The sequence below is a fragment of the Dicentrarchus labrax genome, unplaced genomic scaffold, assembly GCF_905237075.1.
Source record: "Dicentrarchus labrax unplaced genomic scaffold, dlabrax2021, whole genome shotgun sequence".
Classification (NCBI taxonomy): domain Eukaryota; kingdom Metazoa; phylum Chordata; class Actinopteri; family Moronidae; genus Dicentrarchus; species Dicentrarchus labrax.
The window spans coordinates 13,979,402-14,000,307 of record NW_026136714.1 but is presented as its reverse complement, the minus strand read 5'-3'; the positions used below and the strand labels follow the sequence as shown (position 1 = coordinate 14,000,307).

Genomic DNA, 20,906 nt, shown 5'->3' with positions numbered 1-20,906 from the left:
GTTTACCGGCGTGCTTCAGGGGCGCACTCATGAGAGAAGGCGGGTCCAGCTGGCCCTGGATCAGTTTTCATTTCTGCACCCAAATGAAAAAAGGGATTTGCTGATGGAGAGAACTGATCCAGAAACTGTACAATTTCACACTAAAGAAGGTCAGCAGGGACGTCAGTATTTTTAGCAACACTTGACTGCAGCCACCCTCCTCTGATTGAGGAACGAAAGAAAAGGATTGCTTTAAAACTTTAGTTAGAAAAATGAACGTGATGCTGCCTAAATTGATGACAGCAACAGATGGTTATTTCAATTTCTGACAAGTGAAAAAGGGAACACAGGCAAACAGACAAGTGCCAGACAAATAGCTTTATTGCCTTTAAACAAGTAGCATTTCAATTTCTGTTATTAGTGTTAACATTTATTCACTCAGAAAAGCACTTCACTGTCTCTTTTCATTCAATCAATAGTAAAATATTCTGCAAAATATCATAAATTTTTCAGAAACAAAAGCCTTTTTCAGGTGCATAATACTTCAGTCCTGTTGCCATGCACAACATTAGTCAGTGTCAGCGTTTTAAAGCCATAGGGTAACATAAACATGGTGTTAAAAGGATTTACGAGCCACTGTTTTTTAGTAATAGTTTATACAGCATGCATTGATTTCATAAAAACATCTAGGGCCAGAGATGAAGATGTGTAAGGCAGCAAGTGTACCCTTCTGTATAAACCACAACATCGTAATGTTCTACAGAGTAAACATAGGCTCCAATTAAAAATAAGGATGGACAAGGGGAAAAAAGGTATGGATTGAATAGAAAATTGCATGTCAGCATTTGCCATGTATGAGCGCATGTTGGGTACTCTGGCCCTACTTACAATGTGTCTGGCAAAGCGACACTGCCGTGATAAGATAGGAATGCAAAGCAGGCTAAACTATCATAAGAAGACAGGATCACAATTCTAATTCAGTTTACATGGTTTTTCAGACACATTTAAAAATGATTCCATGTGTTTAAACACACAAATGTACAGTGTGATGCCTCTATATTTCATAGGACTCTATATATCTGGTGTCATCAACACAAACATTTGCCTTTATTCTCTCAAGAAAGCTGGTTAGTCAGCATTAACTCTGCCTGTTGTAGTATAGGGAATATAATTTACAATGTAAAACAACATACAATTTTATATTGTAAGAAGGGAACAAATTAAAGAAATTGACAATTATGTACAGTTAGTTGTATAAAACAAAGATTTAGAGGAAAAATAAAAAAGGTGCCATTTTGTTGATCCAAATCAACATAAAAGCATGTAACACATAGCGTTCATAGGTTAGTCTCCAAAGTCCTGCTTGTTTGAGGAAGCAGGCTTCAAAGGAAAACAATCTGCAGCCATGTTTAAATACTCAAAACTATACCCACCCTTTACCGCTGTCTTGAAGTGATCACTGATCTCACGCAATAAATCTGACTGGTTCACTGTTTACTCAGATCAACTGGTGCAAGTGTAGCTTTTGACAAATTACTTATCAAGTTAAAATTCAGATCAGTGTTACAAGACAAAGAGAAAGAAGGGATACAATTTGCTCAGTAGTCAAAGAGGACTGCCTGCCTGTTATCAGATCATTAGTGAAGCCATTGATTATAGTTAATCTAAGTCATCATTCATGTCACAGTAGTTTTACTTAAAGCTTGTTGGCTGGAGGCACTGAGAAACAATAGGCCACAGGACACAAGCGAGCCAGGGCCTGACTGTGTAATAAAATAAACATCCTGGATAATATTTGCATAATGATGCTTTTGGGAAACCTAACCAACGGTGCATCCTCAACACCCACTCTGTACACAACAGTGTGGTGCAAATGTATGAGGACTGTGTACTTGGGTGATTAATGGCCTCTGTTTGACACTCTTATGGAGATGCAGAAGTGCTGTCAAGCGACCAATACTAACAAGGTCACTTCCTCTCATTTTTGTCAACAAAAGTTAAATTGATGGCATTTCTGGAAATTCTCTATAAATCCTAATAAATGCTTTTCCGTTGGTCCCAGTTTCCAATCACAAAATTTACAAGGAGGCTTAGGAAAACATTTGCAATGAAAAGATAAGTAGTCGCATTTAAAAAATAAAAAAAACATACTTTAAATGTAGTGTTCTCCTTAAAAATAAACAAGCTACCAAGCACAGCAAATTGACATCAAATGTATTATCAGCCATCTCTCTGGACATGAAATTAAAGCAACCCAAGAAAAATAATTCTTCACATGCATACAAATATACTGAGATGGCTCATAGTAACAGCATGGCAATTATGATGCAACCAAAGTTTAGGAATTTCAGCACGTACTAAAACGGATTAAAACATCCTTTGTACACTGCGGTCAGTGTCAGTGGAATCTGTATGTCCAATACATTTCTGATCAGTTCTGAACGGCATTACTGTAAAATATTCTTTCTCATTATACATAACCATTAGGAGGAAGGCAATGTGTGAAAGGTGATGCGGTGAAAATTACTGGAAGCATTACATTTATCATGGAAATCTCATAATTACCCTACTTCTCATAAGATGTTCCATCCAGTTAAAGATACAAAAACATTACATCAAAAAAAGGACACTGGCCTGACTGTGAAATGCGTTTCTTAACAAAAAAAAATGAAAAATTAAGACCAAACAAAAACATGCATCAGTAACATAATAGTGTCTGTGTTAATTAAATTACATCAGTTTGTATTCATGTTCTAGCTTATATCAGTGTATATCCACTGGGCTCATCAGCCACACAATTCCAGACCATAATAGAAAGCACCATTCTTGTAATTGTGTAAAATAATGACTGTCTCTCTCTGCTCACGTTCATAAGTGCATTTTTCAATTAACATCTCACTGACAAGTAATTTGTGAAAAATAGATCATGTCTGTAAGGATAGGAGCTATCTTGGTATTGATCCAGGAGAGTGCTCTCTTTATATACCTTTCAAATCATTTTTTATAGCCAAACACCTTTTTTACATTAATTAGATCATCAGCAGAAGACATGGACACTAATGAGAGAGAGGTTTTCTTCCTACGTAGCTACCTTCTGTTGAAACTGTTCTTCTGTAGTGATCTTCCAAAAATGTCCTTAATCTTTGCAATGTGCAGTCATTTGGTTTGAAACTTTCTTCCTTTCCGTTTTCTTCTGTAGTGTAGTAAAGTTCACGTCACAATAAAGTAAAAAACATCTGAAAGGCAAGCTAAAATCTAGATGTACTTAACTGAAACACAGGATATGCCAATGATAAATGCCCATCATAGGGAATCACAGAAAAGGCAGTGAGGGGAAGTAACAGCCACCAGGTTTCCAGGGGGTGCAATAAATATAGTGGAAGTATAAAGAAATCTTTTGAAGAGATTTGTTGTCAGAATAGAAATGTTTTTTGACATATAAATATACAGATTTTGATATTTTTGATATTTGCATGAGTAAATTAACTATATACATAGGTCTGTAAGTTTGGAATAAAAACCATAAATAGCATAATTAACCTGCTGTCCAAGTGCAACTGTAAGAAAGTAGTGCTACTTTAGAGGGGATATTTACCTACACCATGTGGGTAAAGCATGTCTGATGCATGACACTGTCTGAACGTTGTATTTTGATCCCCCTGGCCTGGCGGCTAGTAGTGTGACTGAGATAATATCACGGTTTTGTGGATGACAGCAGGTTGGTGAACCAGGTGGCTGCCGATGATGACAGCTGTCGTTTCTCCTCCCCGTGTTCCTCTTCATCAGGGAGGAGGAACTGTGTAGAAGCAACAGAGGTGGGGGATCCAAGAGAGGGTGCCAGGCCGCAACTTTCCCCGGCATCCACGTCAAAATTCCAGGAGCTCTGGGGTTTGTAGCCCCCGCCACTGGCAACCTGGGGATCTAGGAAAGGCTCGGGTGAAGCCGGGCGCATGTCATCACTTTGGGCTCTTGTTTGCATCTGGGGCCTGTAACCCCCTCCTCCACCCACACAGCTGGCAAACTGATCAGTTTGGGGTTGGTGGCCCTCAGAGAAGCCCTGTGGGTCCAGCTGGAAGACCAAAGAAGACCCTGAGGTCTGAATCCCTGTGTACGTCACATCGGTGCGTGCTGAATCCAAAGATGATGCAGAAGACGTAGAGGAGTCTGGGTAACGTGGTCTTATGGGCCGCTCGTCTACCACATGGTTGTAGTAGCGTAGTGACGTTGGCTCATCTGTGTCGACTGGCTCGTCTCCTATCCCCTGCCCTTCTTCATCCTCGTCTTCTTCAGGAATGACGACGAGCATTTCTTTACTGGAATCCCACTCTGGCTTTTCTACAATATGGACCATACTGTGGGGAGATGGCTTCACATCCAACGGCCCCTGTAAGAAAGAGTAATTAAACACTTTACTGAGTAAGCTTGAAATGGTCAATTGTAAGCTCTATATACAGAATTACCACACAATGGGTTTAGTCATGAGGGTAAAATTGCATAAGGCTGATACTGTACCTGTGTCCTGGCCCAATCACCAGGAAGCTTGGGCTCAGGTATGTCTGGATAGAACGCCTTTTTCACCCTGGTCACAATGCAAAACGACACATACATTATCATCAAAAGCCTATACAAATACAAATAACTGAACACACAAACATGATAGGAGCATAACAGTCTCACCATTTCCTTTTCTTGTAGCAAATAAACGTGACAATGATGAGGAATAAGGCTGTGATTCCCAGTGAAGCCAAGATTTCCAGGATCAGCCAATCAGCTATCAGGGCAAAACAGTAGAAATATTAGAGATATCAGAAACTTAAAGCAAGATGATTATTTTTCATACTTTTGGGTATAAAGCAATGTGTAAACTTAACTCAAGTGTGGTTATTTGAAAGTACAGAAAACATTCACATACTGTATAGCTCCAACATTATGGAGGCAGTGGCGCCTGTGTCCTCGCCTGCTGAGGTGTATGCCTTTACAGTAAATTTATAGGAACCCTCAGAGAAACCTTTTACTGTGTAGTTCCTGGCTCCTTGGTATGACAAATTGGCTGTTCAAAGGACAGGACAAAGAAAACAAAAAGGGAGAGAGGCACGGGAAAGAAAGAAAAGAAGGAGAAAGAGAGAGGGGTGGGAGAGTGAGGGAGCAAAAGGGAAGAAAGTGAGTGAGTTTTACAGAATACAAAATGCACTTTCAACAACATTGAGAGAAATGAACATTAAATATGCATGTTTATTTTCGATTCATTTTTCAAGCACTGTAGACAGTACAGGTGGCATTTCACATCATGACATTTACCTAGAAGTGCGAGCTGGGAGCCATTACTGATGTAAACATTGTAGCCCTGGATGAAGCCTCTTCTTTTGACCAGCGGGATCTCTCCCCAGGTGAGGAGAATATTAGAGTCCTGTTGACTGGCTGACAATGATACAGAACCGGAAGGGACTATAGAAGCAGCAACAAAAGGAGGAGAGAGAAACAAAAAAAAGAAGAGGGTGGGAGGCATAAGAGAATGAGAACAAATCAAATGTAATTTGCTTTTTCTATAAAGGATCAACTTTTTACATGCAGCGCTATCCTTACCCAGCTCCTGCATGTATCCCTGCCAGCGCTGCTGCAGCTCTGGGGCCTCTGAGGAGCAGCTGTAGAGGGAAAAGTTGTACCTCACACCTGGCTGGAAGTTGGCTGATGGAAAAGAAAACGATTATTATGTATTACACAGTATAATTTAAGGTTTGACAGCCCCCTGCTGGCAGACACTAGAGATTAAAGTTCTGTTTGAGTATGTGAGAAGGTGAAAATCCTGTAACACTGATAGCCAAGAACAGCAGGGGGACAAAGATAGTAGAGTTTTTAGCCTGTAATGACTGCAGAAATACACACAGTACATTTGAAATATGCAGAAAACAAAGCACAGCCTTAGTTAACTTAATTTTAAAGACATCAAGGCTGGCATACCTGACTCAACGGTGACATTAGTGTTTCTAGCAGCCACCTTGATCCACTCCACAGGGCAGTCCCACTTGCAGGAGGCCTCATGCCATTCTACCACATAACCACAGGTGGAGTTGACATCTTTCCACCAGAACAGAGGAAAACCACTGTCTGTATGAACTGCCCTCGACACAACGAGGGGTTCCACATCTGGAAAGAAGAAAATATGTATACAGCAATTTCAAACCCACATGTCTTTATATTCTCCTTTCATAACTTATTGACTGCTGCCTCAAGTGTTTCATTACTGTGGAACGACACCACACCACTTTTTAGATGCTAAAACATCCTAAACACACTCTCGCTCCATTTCCACATACCTGTCAAACGCAGAGGTATAAGTACACTGGCGGGTTGAGACTCCCCTTCATTGTTCTCTGCAATGACGGTTGCTTTGATCTTGTTACCACTGAAGGTAGCAAACTGTGTGAGGTTGATTGGAGCAGCAGTAGTATCCGGTGAAAACATTTCTGTGTGCTGTTGATTTTCTTCAGGGCTCCAGAAAGTTACTTTATAACCTGTGATCTGACCGCGGCTCTGTCTTCGAGTCAGAGGCTGGAAAGAAAGCCAGAGAGAAAGGATAAAGACTAAAAATAGAAGAACCTTTACAGGCAATGCATGTTTGTCATTTGTTTATGGCTTATATAAACATGGTAAATCTGCGCTCTACGCAGCAAAAACAGCAAACTATATAGTCTATTTTAAATCTACAAACTATATCGAAAACAATTTAGAATTTCAAAAATTACCTTCCATATGACCTGCCCAGTGTTGTCTCTGTTCATCCACATCCACACATCAGGAGCCTCTGGAACTGTCAGAAGACAAAAAAAATACAACTGAAAATGAGAACAGCACCAGGGACATTTCTGCTATTTAAAGCAAAGCAATAAAAATATTTTGAGCCTGAAAGTTCATTATTGATGTTAATTCTTAACACAAGGTCCATTTACTTTCTTACTTACCCATATATTACCACCTCTACACATGCACATGACCATATTATAATATTCCATATTTAATGTTACATGAACCATCCCCCAAAATTTAGCAAACTGAGGAAGGCCACAACATGTAAAGATCAGGAACATTTCCACCTTGAATGAAGAACTGTTTTTATGTAGATAAACATACCTCATGTATAAAGTCAAACAGATGCCAAACATGAACTAGTTCCACTAGTTTTCATTGTTTTGTATACATATATATTTATAGGTTTTGGATTGTTGGTCAAGAAAAACAAGTGATCAAAACATTTTAGTCTAAATCATTAATCGCAAAAAGAAAAACCCACAATACACAATCAGTTATGAATTGTCATTATTTGGAGCCCTAATTCCCTATCCCACTAAATCTCTGCTAAAATAAAGAGATACCACAAAAAAAAACCCCTTACCATAAGTTTTGGTTTTGAAGAAAAATGGTTTACTCCAGTCTCCCCACTTCCAGAAATTCTGCTGGGCACTGCAGCGGACTTGAACACTGTAATCCTCATCAGGATACAGGTCTGGTAGATCCACCGACCGCAGACCCACACCAGAGAAGGTATGCTGGACACATACATTAGACCTCATTACTGTTTGCTCCATTGTGAGTCACACAAATAGAGAGAGCACAAGCTTGCATTTGTTGAAAGTAATGTGGTCGGTAATTAGTATTTTGTACTGAAAATGTGGTAGAAGAACAGAAGTGATATTGTCTGACTGGAATACTGTATATACACAAATGGATATATAACAAAGTGGCCTTCCCCTGCAACACACAAACATTAGCACACACAGAGAGACAACTCACCGTTGTTTTATAGCCTTGGGAGCTAAGCTCTACCTCGCAGACAAGAGCCAGTGAGGAATAGGTGCTGTACTTCCACTGCCAAAGCACAGTGGCATACCAGGCATGGACGATAGAGTTCACGTTAGCAGGTGCTTCTGGACGCACTGAGAAGAAAGGGTGAAACAACAATGAGTGAACTAAAGAGAAAAAAAACAACTAGTATGGCTGTATTTCATGTCATGGTTTACTTCTAATTTGGTATAAAAGTGTTTAACAGGGCTTTTATTATGACGGGTCACTTCCGGTCATTTCCGGTGACCGTAATATGATACCACTTGATGACGCCACGCTTGGTGTGGCCGAGCCCAGTGACAAACTCACAACAGAGGATTAAAGTGCAGCACAAGAGCCTGCCTTTTCCTTGAGATTCCTGATTAGCGCAACCCCTACTGAGGGTTTATGGCTGAAGTTAGTGTATGCCACTTTAAACACAACGTCTGCCAGCTGACTCTACTGGAGCGGCACACTGGAAAGTTAAGGCCGACGTGTTGCTCTGCAAAACAAAGCAACGGAGCGAAACGCCTTTCCTCCTGCGACCTGCACAAGCGGACACCGCAAAGCAAAGGCTTTTTGGATGTCGGAAATCTTTTCAGCCTGACTCATAAAATAAGATAAGATGTTTCTTTATTGATCCCCCGTAGGAGAAATTCATCAACAACAGGCGGACCAGCACGCAGCACACCAACTTTTTTTCTTTAGTTTAGTTTGTTATATTGTGTGTTATTTCTGTTTTGCTTTTATTATCATTTTAATAAATGCTTGTGTTTATACATGCTAGCCTATTCTATCTTATATCTTTTTTATAGCCAAAATTAATTGATTGCACTGTTCGGTGCCCTTTCAAACCACTGTTGTACCAACAAATGGTGCCACTGTGTTTACCATAGCACCTACAAAAAGGAAATCATGTGTATCCATCTGTTGATGTTAAGAGTGTTACACCTACCTCTGTGACTGAGTTCAGCAGAGTAGGTGAGGCTGTACTGGCCGAGAGGATTTTGAGCTACCAGTGTCCAGTTACCATCCCACTGGTCCATTATACACTTTCTTTCCCTCTGCGTCTGCGGACAGATCCTACAAACAAAACAAAACAGATAAAATACACAGCGGATTCGCAAAGAGTACAAAAACAACCAAATTAAATTACAATAAAATATCATCACTTCATATTCTCAATCTAAATTACAGCTGCAGACACATGCCCAAACACATTTTTAATGTAACTTCTCCTCTAGCCAGCCTTCAGAGAGTTCCTGTAAAAGGTCTGGCAGACAGCCAAGCCACTATCAATGTTAAATGGACACACAGATGCAGCAAGTGGTTACTTAGACTAAGTGCTTTATATTTCTTGTCATCCTCTCTCTCTTAGTTGATTTTTGCTGGACAGAAGATACTTTTTAATGAAAGACAGGGGGAACAATCATTAATAATGCAGGGATATGATGTCAAAAACAAAGTGACATTGTACAGCATCCTGGCATGTCTACGAATGGCTATGAATCTGACCCAAAAAAACATCCTTCCATCATTGCCACATCTGTCCCAGCCAATATGAATGCCTGCATAGTGTTTCCAATATACTCTGTCTGTGCTTTTTCCTATTTTACAACACTCTGGATCAGCGTCAGACAAAGAAACCATCATGTGATCAATAGGCTTTTTTTTAATGTGAACCATTAAACAATCGATATATTGTAGAATCTGTAGCCTGCTTTTTATGAATGAGTGTGTACAGTTAAGCTACCCAACCCGCGGCCTACAGTTTCCGACAAAGTATCAGGTTGCAGGTTGGGTTACAGCTCAGGTGAAGTTTAGCTATTCTTAAAAGTGATTCATCGCGTTTTCGATTGCAACTGTGGTACCTCTTGTTCAGGGAGTAGAGTGTTCTTCGTTTGCCATACAAGTGGGTGTCCCGTCCTTCGTTCCACTGGCACACAGCTGAGATTAAGTCATGAGTCTCACACATCAAATCACTGGGCAGTGGTGGATCTTGGGTAGGGGACAACAAGAAGAAACGTACTTACTTGCTTCATCATATAAATATAAAAGTCAAGCTCTAAAATAGTCTATGTAATCGACTTCCTCTCTTTGCCACCCCAACCACATCCACCCATGTTAAGATATAACAACCATTCACACTTCAGTTCTTATCCATCCAGTTATTTGTCTTACATCCAACAAACACCACAGCTCCAGTCAGCTGTGTCTTCGGGTAGTCGTAACAGAGGATGTTGGTTCCTGTTCTGACGGATGGTTCCTGATTATACACTGTAGTGGCATAACTTCGCCTACTCAGTTGCATCGTGTTCATGACTGTGTTGCTTTGTTGGATGTTACCAAAGACCTTCCCCTCTTCCACAATGCAACAGAAGGTGGTGTTGGCACCCACAGGTACAACTTTGTCCTGTGGGTACATCTGGAATTTATCATTGCTGGGGAGATCACTTCCTGAAAAGAAGGAATGAGGATTGAGACAAAAGGAGCGATATAAATAGAGGTTTATATTTAGGTATAAAGGAAAGTCATTTGGAGAGACTTCAAAGACAACAGGAATTTAGAGGAAGTCTTTACTCCTACCGAAGAATAAATACATTATGGTCATCCCAAACTGACAGGTCTGGCAAAGCAGTACTTCCGTTCTTGATGTCCTATACTATATATGGGGGTAATTATTGACCCTCTGACCTTGAAGTATCTGAGTGCTGCTCCATTCACTTGTTGTCTGTCCATCTCTTGAGCGGATTTTGATCGACAGCGATGTACACTCCAGAGGTTCAACTGAGGTCCAGTTCCACTGGTGCCGACCACTTACCTGATTCACTGTCACAGACACAGTCTCCTGCAGGTAACACACAGAAAACAGTGAGGGAATGAACCAGGACAACATGAAGCTGGTAGATGTTGGTGATGACAGTCATAGTTCAAGCAGGAAAAGAAACAATTGTATCATCTGCATAACCCAATGCATTAATGTCAAATCAAATAACCTATTACTGCAACTGCATAGGTTTTTTGAGTTATTATTTATCATCAATAGCTCTTTCTAAAGCCAACATAGTGACCAAACTTTGCTCATTGCAGATTCATCTGTGTCCAATAAAAGTCAATACCAAGAAATGCCAAGACATCAATAAACAGAAGTGCCAAAATATACCTTTTATATAGTTTGTCCACCAGAGAGTATAGACAAGTTTATTTTTCAACTGTAAAATGACCTGCCCAGTTTCATTCTCGCAATTGTTTAAAGAAACAAATTTAAGGGAACTTTATCAACTATTTATCAGTTCTGTAAAGAAAATCAATGTTGACTGTCGTGTTGTTTTCAATCAATACTGGCTGCTATATTGGCCTCAAAAATCCTTTCACATCGGTGAGTGTAAACAACTTGTAATATAACTGTACATCAAGAAAAGCATGAAAACAAAAGAGCAAAAAGAGAAAGGCTCTTACATAGAAGACAGTTTCATTGAATTCAGTTCGTAGAATCATGAGGTCAAAGGTTGTGGCTGTTCCTCCCAGCCAGGATATAGAGAGTTGCTTCGTAGACATGTTGGCTGACAGGCTAACCTGCTCGGGTACAGTAAGGTCTGGGAAAAAAAAAAAAAAAGGATCAGGACAGGATTAAGTGATTTCAATGGATATAGATGTATAGACTTTGGGATATAGACTCAAAACAACTTTAAATGAGCAAACATGGTTTTAGTATCAGCCCCGCAGAGCCACAGAGGAAACCTTTCCATGTGAACCTGCGCCACTATTAAACATGATGTGCACTGAGAGTTGCAGATTATAGTTTTATCAGAATGTTGACTGTTGTAGTTCTTACCCTCTTTGGCATGAGTGTGCATAGCCGAGAGGCCCAGGAGAGCAAAAAAGAGCCAGACGGGCCTACAGTTAGGCTTTGAGCTGGAACTGATACAAGGCATGGTGATCAACTGGCCGAGTCCCTGTCTACAGATCCTAAGGTGGTGGTCCTCTCCTCTACAGCAACACCATGCTTTCTGAGAAGTTAGACACAGACAGAGGGGACCCTGTGAGAAAAAAAGACAGCAGAAGAGAGGAAAGGATAAATGTTCAATGAATACAATAGAGATCTGCTAACATAACCAAAAACAAGGTCTGTAGGTCGGTAGGTCATTGGATGGATAGATAGATAGATAGATAGATAGATAGATAGATAGATAGATAGATAGATAGATAGATAGATAGATAGATAGATAGATAGATAGATAGATAGATAGATAGATAGATAGATAGATAGATAGATAGATAGATAGATAGGGATTTGGCTGGTTTTCTCTTCTGGGGAGGAGCTGCAATCCATTTCACAGTTTTGAATTTCTATGTAATAATTCCTTGCCAGCTATGTTTGTTGCAAGAATACAAGCCAAAGCCAAAAGTAACATTGTGAGGCAAAGCCAAATTTTATATCGAAACAAGAAAACACATCTGTCCGGCAGCTGCTTTCACGCTTGATTTGGAAATACACAAGTCAGAGAATGCTGTTTATATAAAGCTCACCCTTTTAGCTTATTCAGTCTGCCTGCCCTCTTCTCAAATTGTGTAGTTTTTGGATGTTGAAGGCTATCTCGCCGCTTATCTACTAACAATGCAACTAGTATTTGTGAATAGCCAGATGGTGATCAGGCAGAAAGTAAGGCTGGGGACAAAGAAGGCTGACAGCTGTGGGTCCAGTATGATGAACTCATAGATGATGCCTTATGTAACACACTTGGAATTGCCTGTGTTTATTAGGTGTTGCACCATGCCTTACACTTTCTAGAACATTTAACTACTACTTTCAGTATCATTTGATTTCAGTATTATTTTAAATCAGATATATTACAGCCAAACATGAGTACACACTGCAGCCAATCCCCAGAGCAAGATATAAATTATTGCAGAAATTAATGGTACATTTAAACTGCATCACCAGCAACATTTCAAGTAGACGCATGACCGACTCTCAAACACAGACACATCTATTTAAAGGCAGATGGAAACGATAAAGATAAATATACAACATGGGGGAATTATTTAGCCACCAGGATAACCTTTTTTGTTATACTGACTGGAAGGTCACAGTGTATTAATTTCTACTGCCAGTATATCTTTCACTAGAAGCTTGCACTGCCACAACAAGTTAAAAAAATGAAGAATAGAGCTGAAATAAAAACCAATGACGTACCTGAACCTATTATTACATAATCTGCAACTTTTAACTGATTAAGCATTTAGTCATTTTTGTCTTACAAAAATGCCAACATGAATTGGTTCCAACTCAATTATGAGAATTATGCTGCTTTTTTGTCTTATGTGACAATAATCTGAATATCTTTGGGTTTTGGACTGTTGGTCTGAGAACAAGCAATTTATGAAATTAAGATTAAGAGTTAATTAAGAATTTTCTGATTTCTTATAGACCATGGTATAAAATATCTTATGGTCTAATACTTGCAATGCATTCATTGCATAAGGATGGACTCAACAGAGCCACATTAGTAACACTGCAATACTAGCACAATAATGGGGATACAAAGGGACAAGAACAAGATATCAAGTGTTTCAGACTGGCACGGTGAACAAAATTCGGTTAACTGCAAAAACAAATAGGTGGGGACGCAAGGTCAAGGCTCAGTACATTATGTGATTGTTGTTCCCTCTACAAACACAAAATCAACATGACTGATTAAAGCACAAAAGCACATGTTGCAATCATTTCGTTATGAGACCTGGCCCTGATCAGTGTTCATGTGCTCAAATGTGTATGAGATTCTGTGTTGTTCGTGTGTTTAACCGTCACCAAAACGCAGCAGTGCAGTTTGTCTGGTTTCCCTCGAGACAGGCTGGGACAGGCTTCAAACAACTTGGTAGCTTGATAAAACAATACTGTCAAGTACAGCCAAGCCCATTACTGCAATAACATGACCTGAATGCAAAACATACAGACACACACAAACACACATACCAAGCCCATTTTAGATAACTGAATAAAAGAGTCTAACCCTAACCTGAACCATCTTTGTGAAACAAATCATTTATTTAAATCAAACATAATTTTAGCAGGTTGTTTCATTTGATTCATGATGTGAAAAATGCAAACCTTACAAAACAAATGAGACATTTGTTCTGCATCTGGTTTCATAACTTATCAGTGTCTGCTAACAGATAAGCTGAAAAAAAGTTCAGAGATAGATTAAAAATTTGCCCTAAAAGCTATAGCAAAAAACAATGCAAGAATAAAACAGCCCTGCTCTCAAATCTCTGTAGCCTGACAATCTGTTTTTTAAAGTATATAGTGGATGATATATAGTTGTTTTTCTTTCACAATCCAGGGAGCAAAACAAGCTGCTACAGGTGCTGAAGACTTGCAGAGAAAGCCTACATTACAGTAAAGGACAACAGGATCGCTTATCTAGCCTGATTATCTAACTGCCTGCTCACAGTTTCATTCCAAATCACTGGTTAGTTTGGTTTTATTTGTATATAGACTGTGGCAGAATGCAAAACAGGGTTAGGGACAGGGATAGCAAAACAACAGGGCACTGTAAATAATACAAATCTGTGTAGGTTAGATAAAAATATATTCAAAAGGGTACCTTTCATTACAGAAATATATATTACATACAAAGTGAAGAAAAGATCAAGTAAAACAAATAAATGAAAAATTGTGTCTAAAGGAATCTATAAAAAAACATCTTTATAATCATTTATCTGGTGCACTACAAGATTTCCTTTCCTTTAGATGAATTTGTAACGGCAGGAGTAATAGAGGAATTTTGAAATATCAGATGTACCTTTACATCTGCTGGCTCCTTAAGTGGTTTCACATACGTTATAAAAAGGGCTCCTATTCAGACATGAAGCGTGCATGGAGGAACAACTGAAGGCCTGCTGCTGCTAGATTAATATGGTGTAAATACTGCAACCAAGCCACGTCTTCAGAACTTTGGCATCGACTTGGTACTGAAGTATTGGTTCTCGTACCATCCCTAAAGCTTATACCCTGCAGGCAGCTATTTCTGAAGCCAAAACACAATCACTACTCTTAATGTGATTTCTTTTGACTTGGTTATCTCAACACTTGCGCTGTTGTCAACCCAAATGCGCGCTGCTGACTCTTTCCACAGTTGGCTTGGATTTTAAAAGTCTTCTAGTGTGTTCTTGGCTTAAACAAATATCACCTCCAGATGAAATTCAGAGGCATGGCTCAACATAAATACAGCTGTTGAGTCAAGGTTTCACACACTTCTGTGCCTCCACCAAAAAGGTTTCTGAGCCTGTTGCAGTCCCCACATGAAAAGAACAGTTATATGTTTAAGTGGTACTGGACCTTAAAGAACTTTATTTTTCCAACTTCAGCACCAGTCTGAAACATTTTAAGACCTCCAATATATCCTACGACCAACTCAGCCCTGGGAAAAAAAACAAAAACAAAAAAAAACATAGGGCACTGATGGGAACCGGGAAAAATAGCTGTAGATTCTGGGAAATCCAACCAAGAAACTGATAGCCACAAATGTACACCAACACCCAAATCAATACTTCTCTGCTGGGCTCTGGTCCTTGTCCTTGCAGCAGTAATAAATATGACCACAAACTACAGAAACCACAAGGATATTGTTGTTACTTAAAAACCAAGCCTAAAACTCATCTGTATGGCTAAAGTAGTCTTATTTTAGGAAAGAACAGACTCACCTAAAAGCAACGTCAGGATTTGGAGTTTGCCTCCTCTTGCAACACTGCACTTTGTCACTGTTCTGTTTGACTATTCAGCCATGTAAAGCAGTCTTCGGAGTAAGCCATGGAAAATGTCCAGGTATACTTGCACACAATATATACCGTGAGGGACTCAACCCCTGGTGATGCAATCATTTCTCAGAATTGAAATTGTCCCTAGTTTACCGTTTCTAATGGTATCTAAACATGAGTTGGCACTAGAATATTGGTACAGCCAGTAAACATAATATACCCCCATTTCCAGTAAAAAGAGATTGTGCAAGTCAGAAAACATGCAGTTACTGGTATAGGCAAAATTGAGTGTGTTTGCTTTGTATAAGTGTGTATGTGTGTTGGTTGGAGCACTCTGCGCTTCACATGATAACTATTTTTGTGTTTGTAATGGTTAGTTAGCAGTTAATCCGTTTATTATTTAGTTGTTTTTGTAAAAGTGTAAAATGTCAGAAGAAATATTACCATATGGCCATCACAAGTTTCCAGAAATGTAAATTCTTTTTGTCTAACAAGCTGTATCCAGCAAAAGTTTGGTATATTTCATAAATTATGCGTTACTGGTGGGGAAAAAAAGTATAAGATTTATATTTAGTCATACTTAATCTATCAACTATTTCAACACTAGATTTAGTCTAAAAGACATCCCATACTATGAAGTCGAATGTTACCCTCGCTAGAACCAAAACCAAAACCAAAATACAAAATAAATTGAGGCCAAAGCCAAAATTACTTCAAACTACCACTCCTTGGAAAGAAAGAAAAAAACACTACAACAAGCAAAACAAGTTTCATCACCATCTAAATAGGCATCAGACATGTGATGGGACCTTAAATATACGAGCTATAAAAGGTTTCCATCAAATAAATAAGCATTTTCTGTCTTTGTCCATTTGTAAAGCACAGCCCCCCAACAGTAAAGCACCATACTATCACAACTACATAAAAAACAAAGATCAGAACCTCTGACAGTACTTTCTTTACATAAAAGTGTGTGGGATGGCAGCTGAAGCCAAACTCTGGCAAAACTTATGTGTCTGTTCTCAGCCTACACTCGGCAACGCTGTCATTATGCTGTCATACGATGACCACCAAGACTAAGGAAATAAGCACACAGTGGCTCTAGTATATTATACAAGTGTGGTGACTTTTGGAAACATGAGCTTAAGTTGCTGCTAATTATGTTTGACCTTTAAATGGGACGAGAGGAGGACCGGATGCTAGTGAGAGAGTAAGGACAAAACAGGGAGAGTTAACAGATGAGTGTGCCTGTGTGAAATGTCGGTGCTCTGACCTCAGTGGAGAAGGGGACATTCAGTCCTGTGTGTGTAGCTTTTGGACTTCAACCAAACATCGTTTCCTTCCTTCCCTTTCCCTGTAAATCTTTATGAATGTAAACGTAAATCTTAGAAGCAACAGGAAGTGAGTAAAAACGCCATTTTTAGAATTTATTATTTGCTTTTAGTTGTTTGCTTCCAAATTCACTGGCTTAAAACAATTAAACACACACAAAAGCATACCAGTCAAACCCCAACGCCTCGTGAGACAAATTAGTCTTATATTTTTAGCACAAACACAACCAAGTGACTGGTGCTAAAGAAAACACACAAACAGGGCAGCCATTGTTCGGCCAGGTACGAAGGTGCCTTAGATTTATCCAGTTTGTTATGGTGACTAATGTTCAGTGTTTTTTTTTTACTGAGTCATACTATAACGACAGTACATAGCATGAAAAAACAGTTTTTGATATTGACACCCACATAGGAATAAAGTAGATTTATTCCATAAGAACATGAGGGGAAAAGATAAAGCACAAGCAATTCTTATTCTTTACGGCTGGAAAAAATTAAAGGGAAGACTGCACCAAGGGAAAGAGGAGTGTTCAAGTATCAAGGCTAATATGGATCTGTTAGACGCCAATGTAAATGCATGTAAATGTTACCAAACAGGCATCAATTGTTTCCCCCATGCAGGTGCACACAATATCAGTATAACTGTTAACCAACAGGTATCAATTTTCTCCCCTCTGCAGGTGAATACAATATCACTTTAACACAGATGAAGGAATGATTGCTCTGATCCACCTAAACCTTCTGATACACTAACTGTATTTCCATTTTTTTCCCAAGTTACAGCTCTGAAATGATCTAATGAAAAAGTATTGTAGTAACACTGTTACCTGTAAAAGTAACCAACTACTGGGTAGGGTAGGTTATTACAGGATCCTAATTTTTTTTTAGAAAAGATGTGATAATATCCCCATCCCGTTTCTATAACAACATACTATATTTTACAGAGAGGGAAAACAGCTCTTCTGTGCTTGCAGATCATATTTAAGCAACATACTATGATTTGTTATTTAATTGAGTACATTTTGTGTAGAGTTAAACATGGTCCTTTTTGAGACCGAGATAAACAGCCACAACATGTTGCTGATCCATACTGTAGCAAACTGGCGAGGTAATCAAAATATTAAGACATGATCAAAAAAATATCAGCTAATATGACCATAATATGAAACCTCTATGATGACGAAATGACGCACAATAACAATAACAATCATGTTATTGTTTACTAAAAATGTATTAAAGGGTTAGGGTTATTAAATCTATTAAATATCTATTTTTTTTAATATTCTGATTCTGTTCGTACAGGAAAAGTGGCTAATACAGCAGATATCCCAAACTGCATCATCCCAACATGCTTTGCATAACTAGCATTAGCAACTGGGCAGCATGATAGGTAACATCATTCACGTTGCAAATCACAAACAACGGACAAACGGCGATTACACTTACATATAATGTAGCTATCACTTTTAACAACATGTTTACCAAGGGAGACAATGTACTTCAAATCGGAAAAGCTGAGTTAAATGTCATTATAAATCCACTTAACGTTAGCGGCCAGCACCCTAAATCACACACACACACGCAGACGGGCCACTGGTGTTTGGAAAAACAGTGCTAGCTAACGTTTACCAGGTACAGTCGCTGCCACCTAAAGACGAAGGTTAAACGTTATTGTGAGATCACAAATAACACCAGAATTACCTCTGAAGTAGCAACAAACCCTTTGCAGTGTTGTTCAGGGTATATAGATCCAACAAATCCAGATTCTTGACAATCCTGCCCCTTGGTAGTTGGGTGACGCTAGCAACGCATTCCCAATGAATCTAGGGGAGGTTGGGATTACTGGAATGGAGCGGACCAGGGCGTTTGATTGACGTTTGCGCTGACCAATGGGCTTCGACTATACTGTTTTTCACATGGGGGAGGGCGTTGTCGTGCTGCGTTCAGGTCACACAGGAAAAACGTGTTGTAAGGGTTCACGACCATGGTCACGACACCCGTCCAGACCACCTTTAGGACGCGATTTTCTGGATTCCAGTACTAGAGTAATATGAAAATTTACTGAGTGATGTTCATTGCGAACCTATATAATGATTTCTAACATGCGATGTGAACTTTTTTTATTTAAAAAATTGGAGGATTTTATTGTGGGACACAAATGCACCGTGCGTGTTGACCACAGACTAGCTAGTAAAAATAACCAGACATTTGAAAAATTAAATTTCCTTGTACAATCCCAATATTTAATTTAATAATATACTGAATATGTATCTGTACTGTTGATTGTGCTTTAGGGCTGGGTGATATGGTTCAAATAATTATAAAAAGATTGATAAACATTCGGCTATTGGCTTGAAAAATCTCATATAAAATGATCAAACTGGTGTTAAAAATACCGGACTGTGTTCCACTTTTATCAATTACATGAAACCGAAACCTTTTGTTGTTGTTGAATGACAGTTTGATAAGATTTATTACTTTAGACAACAGTTAAAATAAGATAAGCCTTTATGGGGACAGGGACAAGTTTAAGGAGTCCAAGTACAAGTTTAGCAAGGCGGTGAGAGAAGCTAAACGACAGTACTCTGAGAAACTTCAACATCAGTTCTCAGCCAATGACTCTGGTTCTGTCTGGAAGGGGCTCAGAAAGATAACTAATATATATAACAATATAACTACAAGCCCAAAAGCCCCCACTCCATCAATGACCTGCGCCTGGCAAACGAATGAGTTTTGAGCTGAATGAGTTCTACTGCCGCTTCGACAGACAGAGGAGCAGTCCTGACACCTTCCCCCGTGACACCCCTCACCAGTCCTTCCCCCCAGCAGAAGCCGGATTCACACCTCTGTGAATGGTAAATGGTAAATGGACCTGTACTTGTATCGTGCCTTTCTAGTCGTCTGACCACTCAAAGCGCTTTTACACTTTACACTATTCACCCTTTCACACACATTCACTCAGTGATGGCAAAGCCCATCGAACAGAAACTAACATTCATACACATTCACACACCGATGCACGGCATCGGGAGCAATTTGGGGTTCAGTATCTTGCTCAAGGATACTTCGACATGTGGCACCAGGAGCTGGTGACCCGCTCTGCCTCTGAGCCACAGCCGCCACTCAAAAGACTTCATGACCACAGAGGTGAGGGCAACAGGTCTGTAGTCATTTAGTCCTGTGGTCCTTGCTTTCTTGGGGACAGGGAGGATGGTGGATGCTTTGAAGCAGGCTGGCACATGACATATCTCCAAAGAGGTGTTGAAGATGTCAGTGAACACCGGAGACAGGAATCCCTCCTCCTCCACCACAGTGACGACTCTCTGCCTCCAAGAGAGGGACGTCAACAGACTCTTCAAGAGGCAGAACCCCCGCAAAGCAGCCGGACCAGATTCTGTCTCTCCATCCACCCTGACGCACTGTGCTGACCAGCTGTCTCCAGTGTTCTCTCCTCTGTGGTCATGAAGTCTTTTGAGCGCCTTGTGCTCTCCCATCTTAAAGCCATAACGGACCCTCTCCTGGACCCCCTGCAGTTCGCCTACAGAGCCAACAGGTCTGTAGACAATGCAGTAAACATGGCCCTGCACTTCACCCTCCAGCATCTGGACTCCCCAGGAACCTACGCCAGGATCCTGTTTGTGGACTTCAGCTCTGCGTTTAACACCATCATCCCTGCTCTGCTACAGGACAAGCTCTCCCAGCTCACTGTGCCTGACTCCACCTGCAGACTTCCTGTCTGACAGGAAACAGCATGTGAAGCTGGGGAAAAATCTCTCTGACTCCCAGACCATCAGCACCGGATCCCCTCAGGGCTGCGTTCTTTCTCCTCTGCTCTTCTCCCTGTATACTCACAGCTGCACCTCCAGTCACCAGTCCGTCAGGCTCCTGACGTTTGCGGATGCCACCTCCCTCATTGGGCTCATCTCTGGTGGAGATGAGTCTGCCTACAGATGGGAGATTGACCATCTGGTGACCTGGTGCCGCCAGAACAACCTGGAGCTAAACGCTCTAAAAACA

General features: G+C 40.0%; 1 protein-coding gene across 2 annotated transcripts; it reads right to left on the bottom strand.

The window, feature by feature from the left end:
• Positions 1–342: 342 nt before the first annotated feature.
• Positions 343–18,743, bottom strand: lifra (LIF receptor subunit alpha a). 2 transcript variants are annotated; one of them, XM_051423486.1, is made up of 18 exons: positions 18,591–18,743; positions 11,633–11,837; positions 11,257–11,393; positions 10,492–10,645; positions 9,979–10,254; positions 9,669–9,795; positions 8,753–8,880; positions 7,768–7,910; positions 7,370–7,523; positions 6,723–6,787; positions 6,294–6,528; positions 5,938–6,123; positions 5,563–5,664; positions 5,278–5,424; positions 4,892–5,029; positions 4,657–4,750; positions 4,492–4,558; positions 343–4,363 (listed from the first exon to the last, which is right to left on the bottom strand). In XM_051423486.1, the coding sequence occupies exons 2-18, from the start codon at positions 11,730–11,732 to the stop codon at positions 3,674–3,676; spliced, it is 2,943 nt and encodes a 980-aa protein (XP_051279446.1). In that variant the 5' UTR covers positions 11,733–11,837; positions 18,591–18,743; the 3' UTR covers positions 343–3,673. The 2 variants fall into 2 exon arrangements, with proteins under 2 accessions (XP_051279446.1, XP_051279448.1); XM_051423488.1 differs by lacking the exon at positions 18,591–18,743 and adding an exon at positions 15,505–15,621.
• Positions 18,744–20,906: the final 2,163 nt, after the last annotated feature.

Coding starts and splice junctions, on each gene's coding strand:
- lifra (XM_051423486.1), bottom strand. CDS start 11,732: ATGCCTTGTATCAGTTCCAGCTCAAAGCCTAACTGTAGGCCCGTCTGG. Junction 5,665..5,937: donor TAATGTCACCGTTGAGTCAG/GTATGCCAGCCT, acceptor CTTTTCCATCAG/CCAACTTCCAGCCAGGTGTG. Junction 4,364..4,491: donor GTGATTGGGCCAGGACACAG/GTACAGTATCAG, acceptor TCTTTCTTACAG/GGGCCGTTGGATGTGAAGCC.